The sequence below is a fragment of the Argentina anserina genome, chromosome 6 (genome assembly GCF_933775445.1).
Source record: "Argentina anserina chromosome 6, drPotAnse1.1, whole genome shotgun sequence".
NCBI lineage: Eukaryota > Viridiplantae > Streptophyta > Magnoliopsida > Rosales > Rosaceae > Argentina > Argentina anserina.
In genome coordinates, this window is record NC_065877.1 from 4,958,014 (window position 1) to 4,984,216 (window position 26,203).

General features: G+C 35.4%; 1 protein-coding gene across 1 annotated transcript; it reads right to left on the reverse strand.

The window, feature by feature from the left end:
- Positions 1 to 11,471: 11,471 nt before the first annotated feature.
- Positions 11,472 to 12,906, reverse strand: LOC126800252 (transcription repressor OFP4). Its single transcript, XM_050527580.1, has one exon. It carries the CDS (start codon positions 12,723 to 12,725, stop codon positions 11,529 to 11,531), a length of 1,197 nt encoding a protein of 398 aa, XP_050383537.1. The 5' UTR covers positions 12,726 to 12,906; the 3' UTR covers positions 11,472 to 11,528.
- Positions 12,907 to 26,203: the final 13,297 nt, after the last annotated feature.

Below are 26,203 nucleotides of genomic sequence, written 5' to 3' on the forward strand. Positions count from 1 at the left end.
AACTTCTAAAAGCCAAGGAAAAAAGCCAAGACTTTTGAAAGCCAGAAGGAAGAAGCCAACTTACCAAACACTTTGATGGGCTGAACTTATAATCACCTGAGCCAATAAGCTCTACCAAACACAGCTAAAAGTCATCTGCTATTGAACTACCAGCATCTCTACCACGACAACCCAAAAGATTCCCACCAACACTGCCAAAGCCGCCTACATCATTATGAATCGCCACCAATCCCAACCCTGCCAGACAAAGCTATCACGAAAACTTATTGGGAAGAAGATCCAAAACCCACATATGAATACTTTCGTCATTAGAAAGCCCGACTTGGAACTAAGACCGCCTCCCAACACCACCAAAGAGGAGAGGAGAAAAATCCAAAGGGCAACTCCATCACCCAACACCAGCCCGCCAGAGAAGAAAGAGGGTAAAAACCCTTTCATCCTAGCTGGGAATTCACCGAGACCGGTCAATTTTTTAACAACAGTTGCCGTTGGGATTTGGTCGCTCAAACCCTAGCAGAAGAAGCTTGAGAGAAAGCAATAACAAAAATCAAAGTTCTTTAGGCTTATATTTTATAGTTAGTTAAACTTATAGGAAATGAAAGGTTTCGGATATAAAAAAAAAAGTAGGAAAAAAGGATGAGGGGCCTCGAAGAGGTGACCCTTATGTTGTGGGAATCACGTCAGAACCAACTCGATTAAGAAATAAGGTTGTCACATATTGACAACACATAATATACATATATAACATTATTTGTTAATGAAAAATAAAAAAAGGCTCTTCCCGGTCAGGGGGCCTTGTGCGCCGCACTGTCTGATCGCCCTAGGACCGGCTCTGATGACACCGCTATTTCATTTCGTTTATTTATTGTCGTTGGATATATTGTAAAGTTATGTATCAAAATATATTGTTAAGAGTTATGTAGTATCAGGAGAGTGCATGAGCAGAAAATTGAGAACGCGCGAAGGATATTCAATCATGCATACGTCGAACTCATTCAAACATGATCGAGTCCTTCAAAATTTATTAGTTTAGACTTTAGGCTGTCTGATCAATATCAGTATCACACTATGCGCCATATATGAAGAGGGATCGGAAGAGTGAAAGTACGTAATAGTATACATAGTTTTTCTTCATGAATAAGGCATGCACAACTTTAAGTATTCTCTTTGCAGATGTTCGGCCAGAGACATATTCCAAGGTAATTTTTAACATAGCAAATATAAGTAGATCGGGTTCTGGCACTTGAATCCCTGCCGACAAAATAGAAAGATTGACTCCACGAATGGTTGAGAAGTTGCAAGCCGATGATATATATATGTAGTGGACCATAATTAGTGATTATAAGGCATGCACAACCTTAAGTATTCTCTTTGCAGATGTTCGGCCAGAGACATATTCCACGGTAATTTTTAACATAGCAAATATAAGTAGATCGGGTTCTGGCACTTGAATCCCTGCCGACAAAATAGAAAGATTGACTCCACGAATGGTTGAGAAGTTGCAAGCCGATGATATATATATGTAGTGGACCATAATTAGTGATTATCACTCACACTATATGTACATGATGTACAGCCAAGAAAGGAGGACACACGAAATAGTTGCTTCCCAATTCCCAGATTGGATGGAAAGTCAGGGAGTTGATGGCTAATGTGACACCTTTCAGACTATCACTTCGAACGGACTCATTTCATTTGGATCATTCAACTGTGTAACTGTTTGCTAGCAGGAAATATACTCATTGACATAGAGAAATCCTTTGTACCCTACATTTAGCGTCTGTTTCCTAATTTGGCAGTGATGTATATATAGTAAATACTAAAATGTAAACGACATGATGCTGATCCCTTATCCATTCAGTAATTATCTGTACGTAGATTTTTGTCCCCCAGACATGCAGATTCATCCATAAATGAAATATCATTTACTTCGGGAAAACAAGCCACTAAATTCCATCACGTAAAGTTCTGTTGTCTACATGGATGTTCAGTTATATTGTTTCTCTTATGGTTGTACATCGGGAAATTCTTTAGTTTCTCTTCTTCTTTTTTTATGGGTCTTTAGTTTCTCTTATGCTTCTTTTGGACATGTTTGTATTGAAGCAAATTTCTTTACTGAATCACGGTAGTAGTGGTAGTATAATTAAAAAGATCTTTACATACATGAAGGAACTTATGAAGTTCTTGATAAAGTTGGATCCATATTGTAAAGTAAATAATGGATTTGGCTCACTTTAATTTGCTTGCACACAACTATATGCTTGCATTGGTCTACCTAGAGGTAGTCGTCAATAGCTCCATATATTCTTAATAAATTTACTAAATCGTATAAGTGGCTGTTCAATTTGAAGAAATCTTTAATTACCTGAAGAAACTTATGAAATTCTTAATTAATTTTGATCCATATTGTAAAGCAAACAAGGATTAGGCTCACTTCTCTACTTTGCTTGGACGCAACTATATGCTAATTGGTCTTAGTCTCTTAGAGGTAGTCGTGCATAATTGCCCTGGTAAGTGTTGTCTTCTACCCCGTGCACGGAATGTGTTGCATAAATTGGTCCACGTCGTCGTAGTACGTCCTAACAACAAGCCATGCAGCAAGACAAAGTAATTAAACAAAACTGAGAACAGTATGTCAAAACGATAGCAACAAAACACCAAAAGCATGAAAAATGAAGATGAATAAAACAAAAACAGAACTATTCACTCCTGCCAAGCCATCTGACCCTAAGCCAGAAGAAGGTTACAGTACCCCTGGTAGTCACTGATGGAGTCGCGCACACGTGCATTTCAAAATGGTCGGCATTGCTGCAATAATTGAAATATTATTCTAGATTTCTAGAGTCATCGCCCTACAAATTTTGCCTTGCTTGCCTGCCCTGCGGCCCCTGCCAACCCTAAGACTAAAATGAATAGAGGGAATAGAGTGAGAATGGCGACGGGTCGTCGAGGACAGAGCTAGGGGAAAGGCCCCAGAATCTCCGGGTACTTGTTTCTGTGCTGCTGCATCTCTACGTAATCACTCCGATAGATTTGTCCTAGTCTGTGTTCTTAATTTGACTATCTATTCCAATGACTAAAATTTCGGCAATTAAGTAATTTGATAAAAAAAATATATAAAAATTTGAAAATTTTGAATGAAATTTTGAGAAATATTTTGATCAATTATCAATTATATGTCATAAGAAATTATTATATAACTATTAATTTATGGTGAGTTATAGTAATTTGAGATGAAATAATCATCGAGCATTATTAAACATACGTATATATATGTACAAGGCTTTTCACATAAGGAGGTCTTTATCTTAGCTTAAGGTACGGATTTTCATTTTTGACCAACTTTCCGATGTAGTTTTCACATCTCCACCGTCCAATATCTAGGTTATAACGTATAGATCATCTCCACAAAATTTCAGCCGATTTCATGATCGTTAAGGTATCGAACTAATCAAAACCAATGGACGTATTGAATTTGTCAAACCTGAACCGTTCATATTTTGAGTGGAAAATTGAAGTTATGAGTACCTTAACGGTTATGGAATCGGCTGAAATTTTGTGGAGATGATCTATACGTTATTACCTAGATCTTTGACGGTGGAGATGTGAAAACTCAATCGAAAAGTTGGTCAAAAATGAAAATCCGTACCTTAAGCTAAGATAAGGATCTCCTTACCTGAAAATCCCCGTATATATGTATATATACCCAAATAGAAGATAGGTCATCACGTCTTATTTACATATGATATATTTTAAATTACATGAGTGGTTTAGAATCACATAAATGATCTATGAGATACAAAATTTTCAGTATCTTCATGTACTTGAGTAAAAACTTGAGTATATTGTGAAGAATAATTATTAAATAATAATGTCCCTTTATACTTTTGCATATACTGACTTATATGCCAATCATAGGGGTTGTGAGTGATTGACTGTGGGTTGTGGTATTAGTAGTTTCCATTCGGATCAAGCATTTCTCGACTTTTACCATAACCATAGCTTTGTGAAGATTGTGCATCAGATTGTGTTCATATGTTTTCACTTAATTACATCTCATTAGAGAATATGGTAGATAAGGCATGTAGAATTTCTCTCATAAGAGTAAGGTCTATCATTGCTTCCTCTTATACCAAAATGGTTCGATTCCCCTCAACAATTAGTTCAGTTTTATTTCAATTTTAGGTGAATGTTCAGACATGGATATATAATAAAAAGAGCCATATATAACAATAAGTTTGTATAGTAGAGTTGACTATAACTTTGTGCTTACAAAATGATGGATCAGATGTTCAATTATCCTAACCAATGATTTTTTTATTTGAAGTTTACCTGACACATGACGATATTATGAAAATATCGGGAAATTTCAAAAATTTCCATCGAAAAATAATTAATATGTAACAGATATATCCATATACTGAAAAATAAAAACTTTCGCGAAAATATCGAGAAAATTATAGATATTTTAGTCCGTGATCTATTCCTTGCGGTTCGCCGACCCAACAACCAAGCTAACCTGCCAATAATGATATATCTAATCTCAAACCTCCTCCTCTCACTCGCATCATTTTTACCATGATTCCCCAATCAATATATATCCGCCCAATCCCATAGATAACGGCTTCTGGGGTTGGCTCAAGATTGCCATGGTCATTAAGTTTTTATCGTATATGTTACTGGCCAGGCCTAGCTATTACATATTGAGGAAGACCTAGGATAAACATTACTGACCTCTATTAATTTTCCCGTTTGTTTTTGATCGGATAAGATCATCAAACTATGTCAGTAAAATAACAAGATTAATTGACGACTATACTCGTTTCTATCACCTATTTGTTAGCGGTAGTAAGACACACCTCCATAATCCATACCATTATTTTATTAGAGAAAAATGCACTCAAATTATGTTGGTTGAATCAATTTTCAATCCAGATTAATATATTTCATCTACATTAGTCTTTAGTTATCGAATATTTTGATGGTATGTTGTACTACGTATAACAAGTTTTGACTTTTGCTCGATATATTATTGTTGAGAATATATATTCTACATTGGGAATTAAAACCTAGTGTGTGGGTTTATGAGAGTTTAGATCACTTCATCTATTTCCAATTAGTTTTGAATGTGATCCATATATCACATTATCAGAGCGAGTTACTCATGTCCATGTATGAAGCCCAAATGTCTACATAAATTTCACATCACCAAAAATGTTGTTCACGTGTATGATTTGAAAATTTGCTACATATGCAGGAGCGTGTTGAGAATATGCATCTCATATTAGAAATTTAGACTTAACATATGGGTTTATAAGAGTTTATGTCACTCTGTCCATTACTAATTGGTTTTAGATGTGAATCTCATATCACTTTATCATGATATCAGAGCGGATTACTCATATCCACGTGTGAAGCCCAAATGACCACACGGGCTCCACGCCACCCTAAATATTGTTCACATATGTGACTTAAAATTTGTTACACCTGCGGTGGAGTGTTGAGAATATGCATCCCACATTGGGAATTGAGACATAATATGTGGGTTTATAAGAGTTTAGGCTAAACCTATTGTTAATTGGTTTTGAATGTGAATCTCATATCACTTTATCAATTATTGACATGAATATGGCTATCTATAAATAAAATCTCACACAAAATAGATGTTGTGAAACACATTATTGACAACTAAATTTCTCATTTTAAAATAAACTTAAAATCTAAATTGTTCACATAGGTACGGATGTTCCAATGATGATCGACTTTCCATATTCTGACTGAAATAATCAAAACACATTCAATTGGAATATAACAAAACTATGTGGGGGACTAACAAATGCATGCACACACTTCACTCAAATTTTTTTTTAAAGGAAGTTACGTATATTACATGTTTAATCATTAGATGTCTTTTGTTCTTCAACGCTAGGAAATGAATATATATATATATATATAGTCTCTATTCATAGTGAAGCTTTACTATGAAATTACAGAGTGAAGTTCAAATTTTAGCACACTTTTTCGGTCAAATGTTTTCACCTTAAGCGATTCAATATTTAGGTATGTTATTCAAGATCATCTCTACAAAATTTCATTTAATTCGGATAACGTTAAAGTATTGAAATTAGATTAAATCAGTGAATGAATTAAAACTGTTTAACGTGAACCGTTCGTGTAAATCTCAATTTTAAAAGCTCAAACCATTGTCAAATTAGATGATACTTTGTAGAGATGATCTTTAATAGCATACCTAAATATTGAATCACTTATAGTGAAAATATTTAACCGAAAAGTGTGCCAAAATTGGAACTTTACTATGTAATTTCATAGTGAATCTTTACTCTGGATAGATAATATATATATATATATATATATTATGGCAAAAACAAACAAATTATTAAATGAAAAAAGGAAATAAACTAATTAGGGGACTTCAAAACAAAACCCCTTAGAAAGAAAATAACAAGGGAATGCTGAATAATAATCATCAGTGACTAAATCAAAGACCAAGACGCACAACCAGAGTTCTGAGTGCGGGCAAGGTAAGGGTCTGGTGAATCTTTTTTAGCTTTAAACTCTTTCTTTTTTTAGACTTCGGTAAAGATTGGAGAAGATTTTCCTCTTCCTGAGCTGAACCCTCATCAAACCAAGAACTCAAAAACTCAATCTTTCAATTTGGACACCAAGAGGTTCCTGTATCATGGGCATCGATCATGTTTCTTTGTTCCTAATCTGGTTAGTGTGCAGTTGCGAATAAGAAAATATTTGTGGTAGCTAAATTTTAATTAGCTAGTCAAATCGCCCATGGAATAGGTTTCAATAAATATACCCATATCTCTCCGGGTACGTTGTTGTGCAATAATAATATCATCATCTCTCATTATCACCATCGCAGAGCCAGTGTGTTTTGTTGACTTAACAGAAACGGTTAAAACTACCACAATATTTTTCGATCTGCTTGTTCTAACACTCATCTCTTCAGCCTATTACGAAGTACCTTAGCTTAGATATAGCTATTTTCTTTTTTCTTTTTAAGGGAGCTATAGATTTACTTACGTGTTAGATCCAATTCAACCATGTTAGGTCTAACCTAGCTAATATGTAGACCGATTGTCTGTCATATAAATTCAATTAGTAGTGTTAAGTCAAGATGGATGAGAATTGGCCTAGCTAAGGTAGCTAGTGTTGACATGACTTGTTCATTATGTATCCATTGATCCATTCTGATGTCCTCTTGTGCCAATGTTTAATATCCGAAACTAATGTGGAGATACGCTATGAAAAACATACTGAATTTGAGAATTTGATAATATCAACTAACATAATATATAACTAGAATAAATGGATTGTTTGAACCAACGATCTAAGAAGAATGATGTGTCATTGTACTTCGAAGCCTCACTACTAGTTAATCATTTGATTAATCTAAACAAATCTCACATTACTTAAGAAATGAAAATGTTTTAGTATCATAAAATGACGTCAGATTCGATGCCGCAATTCCATGTGACATGCCACATCACATTGTCATGTCAGCAATTACAAATAATCACAAAATGTCATTTTTAAATGAAAACACAATCATATCATTGTTAATCCAACGCTCTAGATTATTATAAAAAATCGTAGTTCTTTTTTATATCATATTTTAATATAATAAAAATATGATATATACAAAATATGCTTGAAAACATATAGATATATGTGTGTATGTGTGTATCTGTGCGAGCGGGTGATATATATATATATATATATATATATATGTAATTTCATAGGTTCACTTTGGATATAGACTATATATATATATGTATATAAATATATATGTGTGTGTGTGTGTATGAGGTGTCTATATGATAATTGTATTAATTAATTATAGTAATTAATTAAACATAAAAGTAAATTAATTAAATAAGAAAGTCATAAATCTTGGTATATTTGTCACTAGAAAGAAAACCATCGATGTAAAATATGGTATTAATTAAGATATGTATACTCTAGGAAAAACAATATTTGTTACATTACATATGAGCTTAAATCGATTATACCATAACAAAAGAATATTCACTTTTAGAAAAAAAAAACTAAAAGAATCATACTAAAATTTTTCATCTAAATATAAATGTTGTAGTTACCTTATATCGTCTGAAATTTTAAAATAAATATTATATATATTTATTTTGAAAATATATTTTGTGCATATATATATATACATTTCGCGCGTGCACACATATTTCAAGCATATTTTTCGTAAATTTAAATTTTTTAAATTATATTTTAGAAGCATTATTGTGATGAAAAAAAATGATAAAAAGAATAAAAATAATTTTTTTATAATAATTTATAACTATTAGATTAATAAGAATATGATTGTCTTTTTATTTAAAATCACATTTTTATATAATTTTAATTGTTGATGTGGTAATATGACGTGACATACCACGTAGGATTGCGGTGCCGAATTTGAAATCATATTATGGCTCCCTAGCACTCCTCTTTAAGAAATTCATAATTGAGAATCCTCGTCCTCCTCTCTTGATTCATTTAAGGGGTATTTGGATGAGGAAATTTTAAATTTTATAGAGTTTGTAAATGATAACATCTTAAAATCCATCAATCTAAAATCCGTCAATTGCAAATTCTACTGTTTTGGATATATTTAAGTGAGATTTCAAATGCTTAATAGATTAAGAAAGTTTGATACAAATTAAAGAGATGAAAGATTAAAAGAGTAATGTTTTGGAAAGATAATTGAACAATGTAAAGGAATTTGTAAAATTACACTTATTTTGTGGGGAATTTGAACAACGAATTCCTTTTTTTTATTTTCCACATAATTATAGAATTTCCATTTTATAGTTGCCAAAAGAATGAATTGTCTTTTGGAATTATAAAATGGGAAAAACTTGCGTACAAACTAGTATATACGTGTGCATCCAAACTCTCATTTATTTGCACACTATGGGAATATAAATTCATGATTTTAACCGTTCAAAAGTTTAGTTTATTTCTAAAGATCATTTCTGTAAAAGATCAACATAAACAAAAATCGTCTTCATAGTCGATTGCATCAAACAAATTGACGGTTGATCATGAGACTACTAACTTTCATTTGTTTGATGCAATCGACAAAACAAACGATTTTTGTTTATGTTGATCTTTTACAAAAATGATATTTAGTAATAAACTAAACTCTTGAACGGTTAAAATCATGTATTTATATTCCCAAAGTGTGCAAATAAATGAGAGTTTGGACGCACGTGTACATACTAGTTTGTACGCGAGTTTTTCCCTTATAAAATCAACTCTTTCAATTAAATTTCATCTTTCTTTCCCTTATCCAAACACACCATTATGATTTAGGATAATGGATAAAATGGATAAAATGCTTAATTAAATTCCTATAAGCTAAAGTAGTGATAAAGAATTTGGTGTCGTAGAAGTTCGACACAAGTCGTCATCGACACGCCAGCCAGAAGAGGGGCGTTGGAATTACGTCGATGCCACAAATCGTCGGGTTCTTATCGGGATTGCAAGGAGTAGCGGCGTTTCTGAGAAGAGGAAGGGCGATGACGGTCTTTCCAAGGGCTTCGGCAAGCTTAGATGCGGGGTTGCACAGCGGCGGCGCTGCCATTGGATGCCCAGATCAAATTCGATCAGGAAGGACTGGGACGGCACGGTCTAGCTGCTTGTGTAGTTAAGCCATCAATATGGGCTTTCGTGGGGTGGTGCGGGACAAGGCTGCAACGCAGAAATATCTCGCGGGGGGGGGGGGGGGGGGATTGGAAGACAAGGGTGCCCAGAGGGAATTTATGGGTGCCCGAAAATGAAAACGAATTTTTTTTCTTTTTTTTTTCATCTTCTGCAAATATTTTTTCGACAAAAGGAAAATTATTAGGAAAATTGTCTTCATCTTCCGTCGATTTTTTTTCATGACAAAAGGAATTTATGTCTTCTTTTGTCGAATTATTTTCATGATAGAAGAAATTTTTTTTCATAGGGTTCTAGGCCTAACTACGTGGTGATAACATGTTACAAAACAATGTAATATACATCGAATATGGAGAAGTATCATATTTATTCATTGATAATGAGACATTATATATAGGCATTACATTGAGTATCATGTAGATACAATGATTATATATCCTTCCTTAACTAGACTAATATATACTAATTAGGACAAGATACATCGGAAAATTACGAAGAGTAATTTTCATATAACACATTCAACTAATTAATAATTAATAAAATGACTCAAACCCTTATAAATTTACATGTTAGTTAATCCAAATTCTCAACATAAGATTTATATCTCAACAAATTTAATTGTAAAATGCATAAGACATGTCTTATAAGGTGGAGATTGTGATAAACAATCTTATTATAAACTAGCTTTATACCTTTCTTTTTAGCAAAGCACTTAAGTTTTTTTTTTTTTTGAAATTGAACTCCATGTCCCAGAAAGACACTACACTGTTCCATGAGCTTTCTGCTCTTGTATTGGCTAAAACTGTTACTGCCACATATAAGAATGCCATTTAATACTTACACAAAAGGAAGCTTCACCCAATATTACCAGCAGTTGGTTTTTATTCCAAGCCAATCTAATCATCCCACTCTGCTAAATTTACATAAAATATAACCAAACAAATCCTCTTTGGTAGGCCGCATGGTTCCTCCTTTCACAATTTTCCCTTTACCCAATGCTTGAAGGAAAGATTAATTTGCTTTTGAAATATTCGAAGTAACTTTTCCTTTTCAAAAATCAAACTCAAACAGTTCAACAGAGCCTGGTCTCTTGGTCTAGTCTCGAGCAAAAGCATTACAATTTGAATTCTCAGAGAACCTTAAGTACATGTTGAACCCAGAATCATGTACGGCTCACCTCCAAAGGTAGAGCTTTTCTGGAATGGGGTGGCCGAAGAACAAACTGCCAGAGAAAACCTCTGAAAATTTTGGGGATGAAAGAGTTAAAAACCTGGACTTTGTTGTCCTCAAAGTGTATCTTCTTTATCATCTGTCATTGTTCCTGGGGTCCTCCACCATCAATTCATGGGTTATAGTTGCTAAGGGTTGCTAATATCATACACAATTTGGCTGGGTCCATGATTTACACAAACTCAGAAACACCAGAACATTTTGTTGGTTTTCTATAGGAAGAAAGAAAAGCCACAATACAAGGATAACCACACACCCTTTAGCCTTTAGCTTTCAGAAAAATTCGTCACATATTTTCTTTCTTTTTTATGATGCAAAAACATAAAATGGACAAAACCCAATTTCCGATTTCCAATTCACTCCAGGAAGACAAGAATCCCATCTTGTCAATGATCACATGGTCTGAAAAAGGGTTGAAAGATCCTGTGACTAGCTTAAACTGTTACTCTTTTTTTCTAACTTCAATTAAAGACTACATCTTTGGTAATTCAAGAATGCAGTACTAAACTAACAAGGTTTATTAGAAACAGAGAGACATATTAGAAAAGATTGATGTACATTCATCCATTTTGATGCAACATAATTTAGATTTACTTTGACCGGATGTCAGTGAGATCAAACCAGATTTGCTTGAAGACCTTGATGATGAGCTCATGGTATTCATCTGCATTCAAAGATAGATAACATGCAAGAAGATCTTCCAAGTCCTTTGATGCCTTGATGTTGTTCTCCATGATCATCTCTATCATTGACTCCCTGAAATCCCTTTGAGGATCAAATGAGGACTTCACAATTGCAAAGCTTTCCGAAAGACTCCTTCTTTTTGAGCTCGAATTCGACGACACACTCCGGCGTGCCACTTGTGCCTGGTTCAGTTTCCGGTTTGCGATCCTCGGAGAGTTAGCACGAAGCTTAATTCCCGGTGTGCTCGAACATACTCGTTTATCAGAACTTGCACGATGGTCTTTATTGTTCTCTGATCCATGCGAGCTTTTTCTTGACTTGATTGGCTGCTCCGCGTTATCTTTCTTCTTCTTCTTGGTCTCACTCACTATTTCACTGAAGTTTTCCGGCTTGGTTATAATCCGAGGAAGCTGAAGCTCGGAGAACGAATCAAAGTTCTTCTCAGCTGAGTCGCCCACGTCAATGATAATGTCTTTCTCATAAGAATTCGTCATTGATATCATACCATCTGTCTCTGTAGCAAGAACACGGTCACATCGGAATTCAAGAGGCTCAGGGTGATGAAACTCAAGCTCGGAGCTGTCAAGAGACGAAGAAGACCAGAGCTGCTCCTCCGGTGGGGAATCCGATTTTGTCCAGACGGATTCAATGGAGGCCCGCCCCCCGGCTGAAACAGAGGAGGTGGTCGACGTGGCAAGCTTCGAATCGGAGGAGGGTTTGCTTGTTGCAATTCGACTCTTCCTTGGTTTCTGTCTGGACGATTTTCTAGTCGGCTCATGAGGCAAACTGGTGTCGGCGACTTCTGTTGGGTTTATGGGGGTGTTGCAGAGTGGTCTGTTCTCACCTGTGGTGTTATTCAGCTCCCTGGTGAAGTAGTACGACTTTCTTGATTGAGGACAATGGTGGTGGTGATAGGTCACCTGCTTTGGCTTTGCTGGGCTTGTTGGCTTTGCTGAAGATGAAAATGTGGGTGTTGGTGGTTGGTTTTTCTTCTTATGATGAGAATTGCTGCTCTGGTTCTTTCTGGGTTTGCTCATGTCTTTGAGCTTGTAAAACCAGGCATTGGGAATCATATCAGATAATCTAAACTTGTATTTACCCATCACCAACCCTCAAAAACAACACCCTATTCTCTCTCTTTCAGTCCCTCGCTGGTTTTTCTGGAGAAAGATAGAGACTTTAGCAACCTACCACTCTGCTGTGGTTGAAGGAAGATGAATAAACAAAGAGAGAGGGGCTTTAAGCTTTTTGTGTGTTTTCTGGACATAGTAGTCAACTCACCAAAATTGGCTTCTATTCTAATGACGCTGTGGCTTTGCCCAAAACAAACTTTGGGTTCAATTATGAAGTTTTGGTCACTTGCGGAAAAGCACTGGGACTCTGGAGAGTGGGAGTAGAGGATTCTCTAATTTAAGACGCCCAGATTTTGTAGGGTGTGCTATTTAATGCGACTACAGTAGAGGCTTATCAGGGTCCAACATTTCTTAACCCAAATCCCCAACACTTTGCTCAAAGTGGCTTGCATGCAAGGCAAGGCTAGGGCAGTGGGGTCATGAACTAACTAATTAAGGGTCCCAGCTGTGATCTTCTTGGCTTCCTCTGCTAGTTTGTTTCAGATTCTTACGCAGAAAAACGACCCACAAAGGGAAACTTGAATGTTCGAAACCTCGAGTTGTGCCACTAAATCGATGACTCAACTCAGAGTGAGCTCTAGGTCTATGTTTCTCTAATGAGGGAAAGAGCCGGAAAGGCTTCGCAATGTTTTCAAGGAATACTTTGTCTCTCAGTAGCGGATCAAGGATAAAAATGTTACATGGACTAATTTTAAAGACATACCTAAAATTTTATGGGGCGGACTACAACTTTAGCCGAATGCCAAAATTTTTTTTTTAGGTTTACAATATACAATGTATAAAGTTCATATAATTAAAAGTAAAATCAAACCTAAATATTTATATCACTCCCTATAATCTTAAGTTCTTAACTGATCCACATAGACAAATACTCAATCTCTCATTCGGCCATTCTCTAACATACCACCAAATTTCCAATCATTTCAAATCGATGGCACTAATTCCCTACAATCTTACCAAACTCAAATAGGCAAATAAAATACTCAATTTCTGATTATAATATATTCAGTAAGACAGCAGCAAGACTAACACATTAACACCCAATTTCATATAATCATATTCCAAATTTCCAATAAAATCTGTTTAACCAACAAAGTGAACAAACTCATATACCCACCAAATTTTAGAATCTAATAATTCCATAATTAGTATCTAATTATTCTAATCAGTATCTGATTCAATTTTAAAAGAACTTAGAAAAGAACTGGAGAATAGCTAAATTTGTGAGTTATACAGTAGAACGGTAGAAGTATAGATGAGAGCATGGAGTCCCCGTACAATCGATTGGTTAAAAAAAAAATTTAATAAAGAGTTTTTTTTCTGGACAGAAATCTCACCTGGGCTGGATCCGCCCCTGGTGTCTCCCCATTTATGTACTCCAAGATGTATATAGGATAGTTTTTGAGTTGTTTATCTACATTAATCGATTGGTTTAGTATAATGAACTGTCTCTATATGTGATCATTTGATTACAACTCTTCATTCATATACATGTGAAGATAATACAACCTAAGTTCAATGAAAAAAATAGGAAAACAAATAGAACACCACCTTAAGAAATTTTGGATTGGTAAATCAAATAGAAAAAGGAAAAGTATGGAACATAGGCGTGATAACACCGGCAATAAGAGAGATGTCGACCAGAGGACAACTATGCAGATGATGTGAACAATGAAGTCGAGAAACAAAATTATTACTTTTGTTATTTTTATACCAGTGCATGCAAAAGTAATTGAATCTTTTCAGTCTAAACTTTTCGGCGTGACCTACATAGTTACTAATCGTGTGTTTACAATATGTGTATTCTTATGATATCTTTTTTACCCGAAGAGGCGAAAAGTGAAAAAAATCATTAATGTTGTTATTCGACCAAAGCTTGTCCGGACATGTATAACTAATATTTTTACATGTCTCTTTCCAAAGTTCTTGATTCAAATTAGTAAGTGAAGCATCTTCACCAATCCGGGGATGCCAATCGAGAGGACAACTATGTTGATGATGTGGGCAACAAAGTTAAGAGGCAATATCGTTGCTTTTATTATTTTCTTGTATTAGAGCATCTGCACCGGCAAACAAACGGGGAAGAGTTGCTCGAGCATGAGGTGGGACCACCTGAGTTTGTTCGAGCAAACCCAGATCGTAGCCCACGGCGGCAGCAATGGAGATTTGACTTGCTCGCCCAGTCAATTTTCCAGTTTTGCTCCATCTTCCGCTCGAGCAAACTTTGCTCGGCTTTTCGCTCGACTAAATGACGGAGCCCACATCACGTGGGTGACGTCTCTTTTTTTCTTTTTTCTGTCAGCCAGTAAAAAGTGAAAACCAAATTACGGACCAATGATGCAATGACACATGCCTTACGGACTGTCTCATTCAAACTGCAACGGTTTAATAGATCTGGGTCTTCCATGTGAATCAGAAATTTCGATCGAACGGTCAAAATTCATAGGCAACAGCTATAATTTGATCAGTACGAAAACAGACCTAAAAAATAGTAAAAAATCCCAAAAATTTCAAAACTCTCTCAAAAATTTGCCTATAAATACTACTTCAATTTTAGATCAACTCACACTAATTTGTGCACAACAAAATTTCACATATTCCTCCATCTCCTCTCATTTTGTTTAGCATTTTATTTCCAAAACAATGGGCTCCTCTTGGCTTCCTTTCGAAGATTTACAAATGTGCATCTCTTTTGTTCGTCATAGCGTTGATGAATACGACGGTAACAAACAAAAGAGAGATAAATTGTGGTAGACAATTCATGCCGATTATATGCAAAATTGGGTGCTAGCACCGAGTGTAAAACCTCCAAAGGAGCCGAGGACCCAAATTGTGCTCGCTTCTCACTACAACAAATTCAAGCTACTTTGCAAAAATGGAGCGAATGTTTGGCGGCGGCACGACAACGTGTAGCTAGCGGCACTTCATTAATGGATGAAGTAAGTTTACATTGTTTTATCATATATTATAATTTTTATTTGATTATATATAAAATTAAATTATTTAATTTATATATCTAATTTGTTTAAATATGTAACATTGTTTACATTAATTTTTTTTAATATATCTAATTTGGTTACATTATTTGTTTTATCCAATTTGTTTAAATTATGTAATTAAATATGTACCTAATATAAGTTTTTCATTAGGAACGACAAGCTCAATCATGTTACTATAATGCCAAGAAGAAAAAGTTTACACACTTTGAATGTTGGGAAGTGGTTAAAGATCATCCATCTTTTGTTGTGGTGCTGCCTACTACTCCATCTCTATACGCAAGTAGTTATGATGTTACTCCTTCCGCAACCGTATCATCTCCAACCATCAATTTGGATGACGACCAAGTGAATGAGACACCACAAAGCAACGCGGCAGCTTCCTCGATTCCACCTAGACCAATGGAACTAAGGCGGAAAATGAATCTAGGCGCCAAAAGAAACAGGGTAAGATTCCGATTGAGCAACGAGTTGAGGTTTTACATACCATTGCAAGTGACCAAGTATCATGGCACGTCAAGAGGCTAGCGCATAATGAAAGTGATCTTAATTATTACGCCGAGTACATAGACATTCAAAAGCGGAAGGAAGCAAGGGTGGAAGAAGAGTTACGATTGAAGAAACAAGAGAATGACACAAGGATCATGATAATGGATTTGGAGGCTATTAGGGGTGGACACGGGTCCATTCGGTTCGGTTTTGGACAAAACCCATAACCCAACTCAAATTTTAAATTCGGTTCGGTTCAGTTTTTTTATTTTAGAGACTGTGACCCACAACCCAACCCAACTCGTACGGTTCGGTTCAGTTCGATTTTTTTCGATTTTACCCGTATGTAAAATACGTAATATTATATATTAATTTTAAAAATACAAAATTTAACATAAAAATGAAAAACTAATGGTCTAATGATTATTCCATACCTAATTGACTTATGCCTCACCATTTAGCCCGTGGATCCGAAAAGCTCGCCGAGTCCCGCAAGCCCGATGGGCTTTTACCTATAAAAACACTAATATGTCATAAGGGAAGACCCAATACCAAAATGTGAACACTAAAAGCCGTTTGCATATATGAAATCACCTAATTTTTGTCACCGATTGTGTGCAGTCACACCAAAAAAACCCATTTGAGAAAGCCCCGGTCAATGAGGATTTTAATATGTCAAAACGCTTTTTTTTGTTGACCATAGGTACGGACTATCACTCAATATCCAAAACAGACGAAATTTTTACGGGTTCCCTAACTATATATACTGATCACATCCGCTGGTGTCGATCGACCATATTTCGAACTAGAGTTATCAATCGTCGAAGTGTCCACTAATGTATCATACCTTTATATTAGATTTATAATAAAACTATCGCATTATGAAGCGACTATATGATGGAAAGTTCTCGGGATCAATCGATACCATCCGATATCATTGGTATATATATTTAGTGACCCTATAAAAATTTCATCCAATGCATACCTCATTTAACCGTTGGAATTTTCGGTAAATAAAAAACACCACTATTATGCCCTAAGGGAGGACCTATTACAAAGATGCGAACACCGAAAGCCGTTTGCATATTTGAAGTCATCTAATTTTTGTTACCTATCGTGCGCGGTCGCACTGAATAAATCTAATTGGAAAAACCCCGGTCAATGAGGTTTTATTATATGAAAACACCTCATTTTTGGTTGACCGTAGGTACAAACGGTCAAACAATGTCCAAAACGGACGAAATATTTACGGGGTCCCTAAATATATATATATATATATATATATATATATATATATATATATATATCAATCATATCTGCTGGTATCGATCGACCATATTTCGAATTAGAGTTGACGATCACCTAAGTGTCAACTAATGTATCATAACATTTATATTAGGTTTAAAATAAAACTATCTCATTATGAAGCGACTGAATGAAGAAAAATTCTAGGGATCGATCGACACCAGCCAATGTGATCGGTATATATATTTAGTGACCCTATAAAAATTTCATCCAATTCAGACCGCATTTGACCGTCAGAATTTTGGTAAATTGAAAACACCACTATTATGCCCTAAGGGAGGATCCATTACAAAGATGCGAACGCCGAAAGCCGTTTGCATATCTAAAGTCAACTAATTTTTGTTACCTATCGTGCGCGGTCGCACTGAATAAATCTATTTGGCAAAACCCCGGTGAATGAGGTTTTATTATGTGAAAACGCCTTTTTTTTTGTTGACCATATGTCCGAACGGTCAAACCATGTCCAAAACTGACGAAATTTTTACGGGGTCCCTAAATATATATACCGATCACATCTTCTGGTATCGATCGACCATATTTCGAATTAGAGTTGACGATCACCTAAGTGTTAACTAATGTATCATAACCTTTTATATTAGATTTAAAATAAAACTATCGCATTATGAAGCGACTATATGAAGAAAACTTCTAGGGATCGATCGATACTAGCCAATGTGATCGGTATATATATTCAGTGACCCTATAAAAATTTCATCCAATTCAGAACTCATTTAACCGTCGGAATTCTCGGTAAATTGAAAGCACCATATTATGACATAAGGGATGATTCATTACAAAGATGCGAATGCCGAAAGCCGTTGCATATCTGAAGTCACCTAAGTTTTGTTACCTATCGTGCGCGGTCGCACTGAAGAAATCTATTTGGCAAAACCCCGGTCAATGAGGTTTTATTATGTGAAAACGCCTCTTTTTTGGTTGATCGTAGGTACTAACGGTTAAACCATGTCCAAAACGGACGAAATTTTTACGAGATCCCGAAATATATATACCGATCACATCTGCTAGTGTCGATCAACCATATTTCGAATTAGAGTTGACGATCACGTAAGTGTCAACTAATGTATCATAACCTTTATATTAGGTTTAAAATAAAACTATCGCATTATGAAGCGACTATATGAAGAAAACTTATAGCGATCGATCGACACCAGCTGATGTGATCGGTATATATATTTAGTTACCCTATAAAAATTTCATCCAATTCAGACCTTATTTGGTCGTCGGAATTTTCGGTAAATCGAAAACACCACTATTATGCCTTAAGGGAGGACCTATTACAAATATGCGAACGCCGAAAGCCGTTTGCATATCTGAAATCACCTAATTTTTGTTACCTATCGTGCGTGGTCGCACTGAAGAAATCTATTTGGCAAAACCCCGTTCAATGGGGTTTCAATATGTCAAAACGCCTATTTTTTAGTTAACCGTAGATACGAACGGTCAAACCCTGTCCAAAATGAATGAAATTTTTACGTGGTCCCTAGATATATATACCGATCACATCTGCTTGTGTCGATCGACCATATTTCGAATTAGAGTTGGCGATTGCCTAAGTGTCAACTAATGTATCATAATATTTATATTAGGTTTAAAATAAAACTATCGCATTATGAAGCGACTATATGAAGGAAACAAGACGGCTAAATAATGCGCCTCTTATACATTAGGTCAATTAAGTTCGAAATTAGGTGCGGTTGTGAGGCCGATAACACTATTTTTTTTTATTTTAAAAATAATAATAATAATGTAAAATTATAAATATGACAAAATGATGTCGTTTTGTAACGTTGACCATTGACTTCGGGTTTTTCGAGTCGGTTCGGTTTCTAAGGGACTGAACCCAAAACCCAACCCAAACATAATCGGTTCAGTTCGGTTTTTTTATTTTCGGTTCGGTTTTATTCGGGTTTCAGTTTTTTCGGGTTCGGTTTGGGTTCGGGTCCGGTTTTTTCGGTTTTCGGGTTAGTTTATCCACCCCTAGAGGCTATGACCCCAATCTCGAAAATGTATTTTACCAAGAGGAAACTTGAAATCCTTAATGAAGGAGGAGCTAATCAAGATCAACCTAGTGATGGAACATATTCGGATTTTTATGTAATTTCAATTTTATACAATTTAAATTTTATGTAATTTCAATTTTTAGAGAAATAAAAATGCAATTTAATTATTAAGATGTAATTGAAATACACATTAAATTTAAACACACATTTTAATTTAAACACATACTTAAATTAAACACATGCGAGCTTAATAAATAAATACAAACGGAATGAAAACACATAATAAAATATATTTAGAGTATTTCTCCATTTTCCACCCTCCAAATGTGTTTCACTAAGTCTCTCTGAAACTCTATATGGATGTAAACATATTTGAGATCGGAAACACGGTCGTGAAATCGTTGTATATTGACTCTATCTCTACTGATTGGCTCAAAACGAATTTGATTCTCTCATACATCCACCGGCCCATCATAAACCCAGAAAGTCCTCAATTTTTGCAAGTCTTCTTCTTCCTCATATTCTTTCTCCTCATCCTGCACGTACTCTTCCTCAACAATCATGTTATGCAATATAATGCAAGCTAACATGATGGTAGTCATTACCGATTTGTGGTGCATTGTACAACGGTGACGTATAATTGCTCATCGAGATTACAAGATGCCAAAGGCCCTCTCCACATCTTTCTGGTATGCCTCATGTTTCTTTGCAAAGAGCTTATCTTGTGGCGTCTGGGGATTGTGAATTGTTTTGACAAATGTAGAGTACCTTGGATATATTCCGTCAGCCAGATAATAAGTTGTCGAGTACATCTGTCTGTGGACTTCGTAAATGGTAGTAGGGCCTCTTCCGGCAAGGATCTCTAAGAACACATTTGATAGGTGGAGCACGTTAATGTCATTTTTAGCTCTAGGACACCCAAAGAAACTATGTCATATCCACGTATCATAAGAGGCCACGGCCTCCAGGATAATTGTTAGGCGACCCTTTCGACCTGAGTATGCCCTTTGATAGGCGGTTGAGCAGTTCTACCACTCCGAGTGCATGTTGTCGATGCTTTTAATCATACCTAGAAAGTCTCGGCGTTCACTTTTAGCTAGTAATCGCGTGAGGTCTGCCGGTGTTGGATTACAGAGGTATCTTGGACCATAGAGGTGAACCACTTGCCTGCAAAACTCCTTCATACAATGGAGGGTAGTCGATTCCCCCATCCTTGTAATTTCAGTACATTGATCTGCAACTGACCCATATGCCAGCATTCATAGAGCCCCGGTTATCTTTTGTTAGGGAAGTAGCCCTAGCAAACCAGTTGCGTCTTCTCTTTGGTGCTAGATTGGTCGTGGTTGCAGAGGTCTATCATGATAATGTTGAATCAGTCTCTGCTCATCCTGTACCTCCGGTGAAAGTCTTGTGAGTCGAAGATTGGACGTTCGATGAAGTAATCTTCCATGAGATTGTGTCCCCTAGATAGCCTCTGACGTGGCTTATTTGGTTTTTTACCGCGACGTGAACCGCTAGGCCGTGCTGGTTCATCGTTGTGTTGTGCTTCTGCCATAATCACCTGATTGACGAATGATTGCTCCATATGGTCATCCTCTTCTTGTTGACGTTGTCTTCGCCTGAAAAATTGGTGGAAGCTGAAAGGATTCGTTGGTGCATGAACAAGGAAATGCTGGTAAGTGTTTAGATAGAATGATCCTAAATCTGCTCTGATTCTTCACAATGGTGTGAGTATAGAATGAGTGATATTAGACAATTTATAGCCAATTGGTCAAAAATCTCACCGAAAATCTGGTCCAATTATTTTGCCGACAATGACACGTGTCAATTCTCTATTAGTCGAAAATCTATCAGAAATCTTTTAAAATATCGAGTCGATAACGACACGTTGCACATTATTATTGATTGTAAATATATCCGGTAATTTTTTTTAATCATTTCACAACAAGACAAAATTGAATTGCTTAAGTAAATTGTGAATGGATGTGTGGAAAAATCGATTTGCTTGAATAAATTTTAAAATCGATTTGCTTGAAATAAAATTTGCTTCTAGACCCACCATTTGCTTGAGCAAACCCATTTTATGGGTGCGGATACTGTTAGGGCATGCAAGGGTAATTGAATGCATATGACATTCTCGTCAAAATAAAGAGTTAATCGTGTTATGCTTGTTCGGAGATTTTAATCTTTTTTTTATACACTTACAAGCTCATTAATCTCGTGATTCGACCGAAGATCGTCCGTACATGTATAACTTACGGATTTTGCCTCTGTCTTACGGAGTCCTTGATTTTAAACGGCTATTGGACCATCTCCGACCTATTGAGTTTCTTCACATGGAGTGCGTTCATAAATAACTGACCAAATAAGTCTAGTTTTACTGTTTTGCATGACGACTTTTTTCTTCATTTTCTGTAAATCCCTTTGATCCGGACATACATACCCATGCCATTTGCGTTCCACCAAAAGCTACGGTGTCAAGTTCAACTTCAGCCAAGGTCAGCCTAGCATTTAGGAGAGTGTACCACACTTGCATGATTTTCATGAAAGAGGGATGCCTAAATTATTTGCTCCAACTAGGTAGAATTTGGAACTGAATGTTTGTTACAATAAAATAATAGCAGATAAACTATCGAAATGCTACAACGAGTGTATCGTAAGTCAAATTTAAATTCAAAACCTCGTATTTACAAATGAGAGATTATGACACTAAACCAAATAGTACTGCAAACATTTTCTCTTCCTTGGTGTTTTAGTTTTAGGTTAACTAAAATTTAAGTAATTATCATCAAAACGTTAGGAACCTCAAATGTAACCAGGTTCGTCCCAAGTTCGATCATCCAGTTAACTTTAGGCACAAATACATACACATGCATACATCAAGTGGAAAATAGTTTGCAATTCTGGATTGCTGTAGATCGAGTGGTTAATTGGGGTTCCAAGGTAGATACTACTGCAATCTCTCGGTGTAATAATCAAAATATTAACCTTTCTATATTCTAAAAGTTGAACAATAATTGAAGATGTCTTTAAAGCCAATGGCAGACAAATGTGCAGTTCAGGCGAAAACAATCAATAGTTTGTACGCATTTTTTGTTTGATCTGAATTTGTTCGATCATATGCTACATTGTTTTCACATTAAACCTTTATATTTGGTACAGTCAAAATAATTGTAGAAGCACAGAGCGCAGGACATTCACAATAACCTTGCTTGCGGCAGAGACAAAGCTCTACAGAATGGCATGGGTACTATAATCCTGGTCAATTGGTCCCAAACTGCGCAGATCGATCTGAAGCTGAAAGCAACATGACCAAATCACCAAGCTAGGGCCACAGTCTGGTTTGATAATCTGTACAGAAAGAGCGGGACCATTCCAACTGATCTTTATCGAATTGCATCTCTGTCGTCCTAACCTCTTAAAAAGCATGTTGAGGAGTTTAATATACCAGTCGACACTCGTAATCATATTGGAGCTAGCAGGACAGAGAATTACTCTGCAGGTAATACCAGTCGCATGTACGTGGATATCATCATGTAGTGAAGGGTTGCTCTGTAGGGTTCAATTGTGCAGCACATGCAGGCCATGGCAATGAAAGCCTTATATTTTGGGACCAAACTACACTGCGGTCCCAATTGCAATAACATCACCGAAAAACGCAGGTTTGGCTGATCAGAATGTTCGAGTTCGGTTTTGGCCATGAATGATCGATTGATGAAACGTGAGTGAGCTAGTATAGCTGCTAGTTACGTTTACGGCATTTGCAGACCTTAACAAATTTCATTGCTAACAGCTAGCTGGAAGATGTTGCTGATAATCTCTGAATAACTAACCCGCACCCAGCTGAGATCGATTGATTTGATTCTACTAACGATAATCTGGTCGTAATGATATCTCAATAATCTTATATATATATATGCGATTCTCTGAGCTTGCATACGAAGTTGGCTGTTCCTTAGTTTTTGAATAACGTATTCCTCAGCGTTGATTCCGTGCCTTAGTTACAGAACTACAGCACTTGCAGAAGTAATGACAATTGTAAATTATTGAGTACGAATGCCCTAAATTACAACAACGTATAAATTAAAGATGTAGACATCACATACAGTTCATTTTATATCAAAATTTATTATAGATATCATGAAGATAAAAACCAATTAAAATGATTTTATAAAAAATGACACTTTTGTCATGATCAGATATTCAATAATGACAAAAGAAATGCATAGACATTAGTATGAGCTTCTACACAACAATAAGATATCTAATTAGAAAATTCCGACGACTATCATAGCGCGCGTATCGTGTTTTCATTATATGCATACTTACAAAATTATGTTCTCCACCAAATATCTGGTTTTATTTATCTCTCTTAATCCGGAGATAATGTTCCTTATTTGCTCCCTTGTAGGTGCATTTGTATGGTTGCCTCCTCTTCCAAGCCTTTAAAATTTCAACACTATTGATTGTTGGGAGCTTCTATTCATACCCGTAAAATTGGTACTTACACCTCTTTCTTTTTTCAATTTTGATTTGATTTTGTTGAGTCATGTTTATTTACCAATAAGTACAAAAACTAAAGGAAACCAAATCGTTTTTGATTCAATGAATCAGTACGAAGTAAACCCTAAAACTCTACACACAAAAATTGACGGAGGTATGTGTTTAGTCTTAGTCAATGTGGTCATGCTGATCGGAATCTACTGTAGCTTTTGTTCATCACACATGAGACGAATGTATATTTGTGGGTATGCAGCTGTGCAGATGGCATGGTATTAAAATTTTACTGGATTTCTTTTTTAACTTACTCTAAAGGATGTATATGTTTATCAATGGCAGCATGGGTATGACACTGTTCACAGAAATAAGAAGTGTTCGATTGATTCAGGATCTAAGATTTATTTAATACTCCTTGAGACTTCAATTTTCCTCCACAACCATTATGAAAAGAAGATTTCGATCAAATTCTCATCAAATTGGTCAGGCCACTTCACCCAATCACAATTTCAATCATTTTATATCAAATGTAAGTATGTTTTACTCTAGCCAGACATTACTCTTTGGGGGAGTACTGCAAATTGATGTATTGGAGTCATAAGATCAATCATAATTGATGATTCATGAGAGTGCAAGATTCCTACACATTGACGGAATGTGAAACTAGTAGAGAAACCTAACTCATATCTAACCTAATGAATTGTTGATTTCATCAACTTTTCCGTTCTCCATTAGACTTATCAAGAATCTTGATTATATTGTATTGATCCGAATTGATTCAATAAAAACACATTATTCAATTGAATACAGAGATGAGAGTCATATGTTGTGAGAAAGGAGGTACAGATTTAGAGATATGAATAGAAGAAAAAAAAATCATTACCAAGGGTATTGTGAGAAATTAAGAGAGGTCTAAATAAAAAATTTGTGATGTACATTGAGTAAGTGCCGATTTTGAAGGTATGAATAAAAATTCTATTTATTATTTTGCACCAATACACCAACGAAAGGGAAATGAAAGAGAGTACTGCTACTGACCAAATAAAATTAAAATCGCTCAAATGGTTTGCGACATGAAACGGTCCGGCCTTTATTTTCCTGGTGAGAGGCTGGTAACTTTGGTTCGACATTCAATTGGAAGGGACGACAAAAGTTGTCGAATATGGGCTTCCCAAACTGCCTGGCACATGTGTATTCTACGAATCTCACCCATTTCTTGTCTTATTAAACCGAACTGGTTGAAGGTACGTTATAGGCGTCTAAAGCAGTGGAAGCAGTCACATAGAATGCTCTGCGTGTGGCAGCTATAGGGATTTATACTTACGAACTCGAAGACCTATAGGTCAGACATCACTATTTCCATTGAACACTCTCCTCAATTACTTTTATATTCACTATGCATGGTTGTTTGTTACTTACGTGATAATCTTCACAAAACATGTGCTCGATCAATCGATCATAGTAATAAGGTTACGACTATTGCCCGACAAATATTTTAATTATTAAAATATTATATTACTCAAGTATAAAATGTCTATTAAGTATATCAATTTTTAAAAATAAATAATCAATTAATTATATATATACAAAAAAAATACTTAATTTGTCATAAAATATTAATCTTTTCCACCTGATCTAAAAATATTTCTCTCTTATTCATTGAAAATTTTCATCTTTTCTGTTCGATATTCATATGATATTCGTTATTCAAATCATAAATCATTACTGTTAACTTAACAACATCTTTATAATACCTGGTGAACATCACAAATAAAAATTCTAACACCAAAATCAAAATTTTTCATTGCTCAAAGTTGATAATCTATGATTTTTTTCCACAACTCAAAGTTGTTAATCTATGAATTTTTTAGCATTTATATTAGATAAACACTTAATGTTTTTAGAATAAATTAAAAATAAATATATATAATTAAGAAATAAATATATGAATCAGATTATGATTCTATTTGGAAATTGTCATTCCTTTTATATTGCTGTAAATTAATTGAAAGATTGTCTCTAAAAATTATCTTTTTCAATTCGATATGTCATCTAAGGACAATTTTGGAAAAATAAGTGGGTGAAATAAGCAAATTTAATGTTAAATTCAAAATGTGGGGTGAAATGAGTAGAGGGGGTG

Bases quoted from the DNA above. Each gene is read 5' to 3' on its own strand.
- LOC126800252 (XM_050527580.1), bottom strand. From the start codon at position 12,725: ATGGGTAAATACAAGTTTAGATTATCTGATATGATTCCCAATGCCTGG.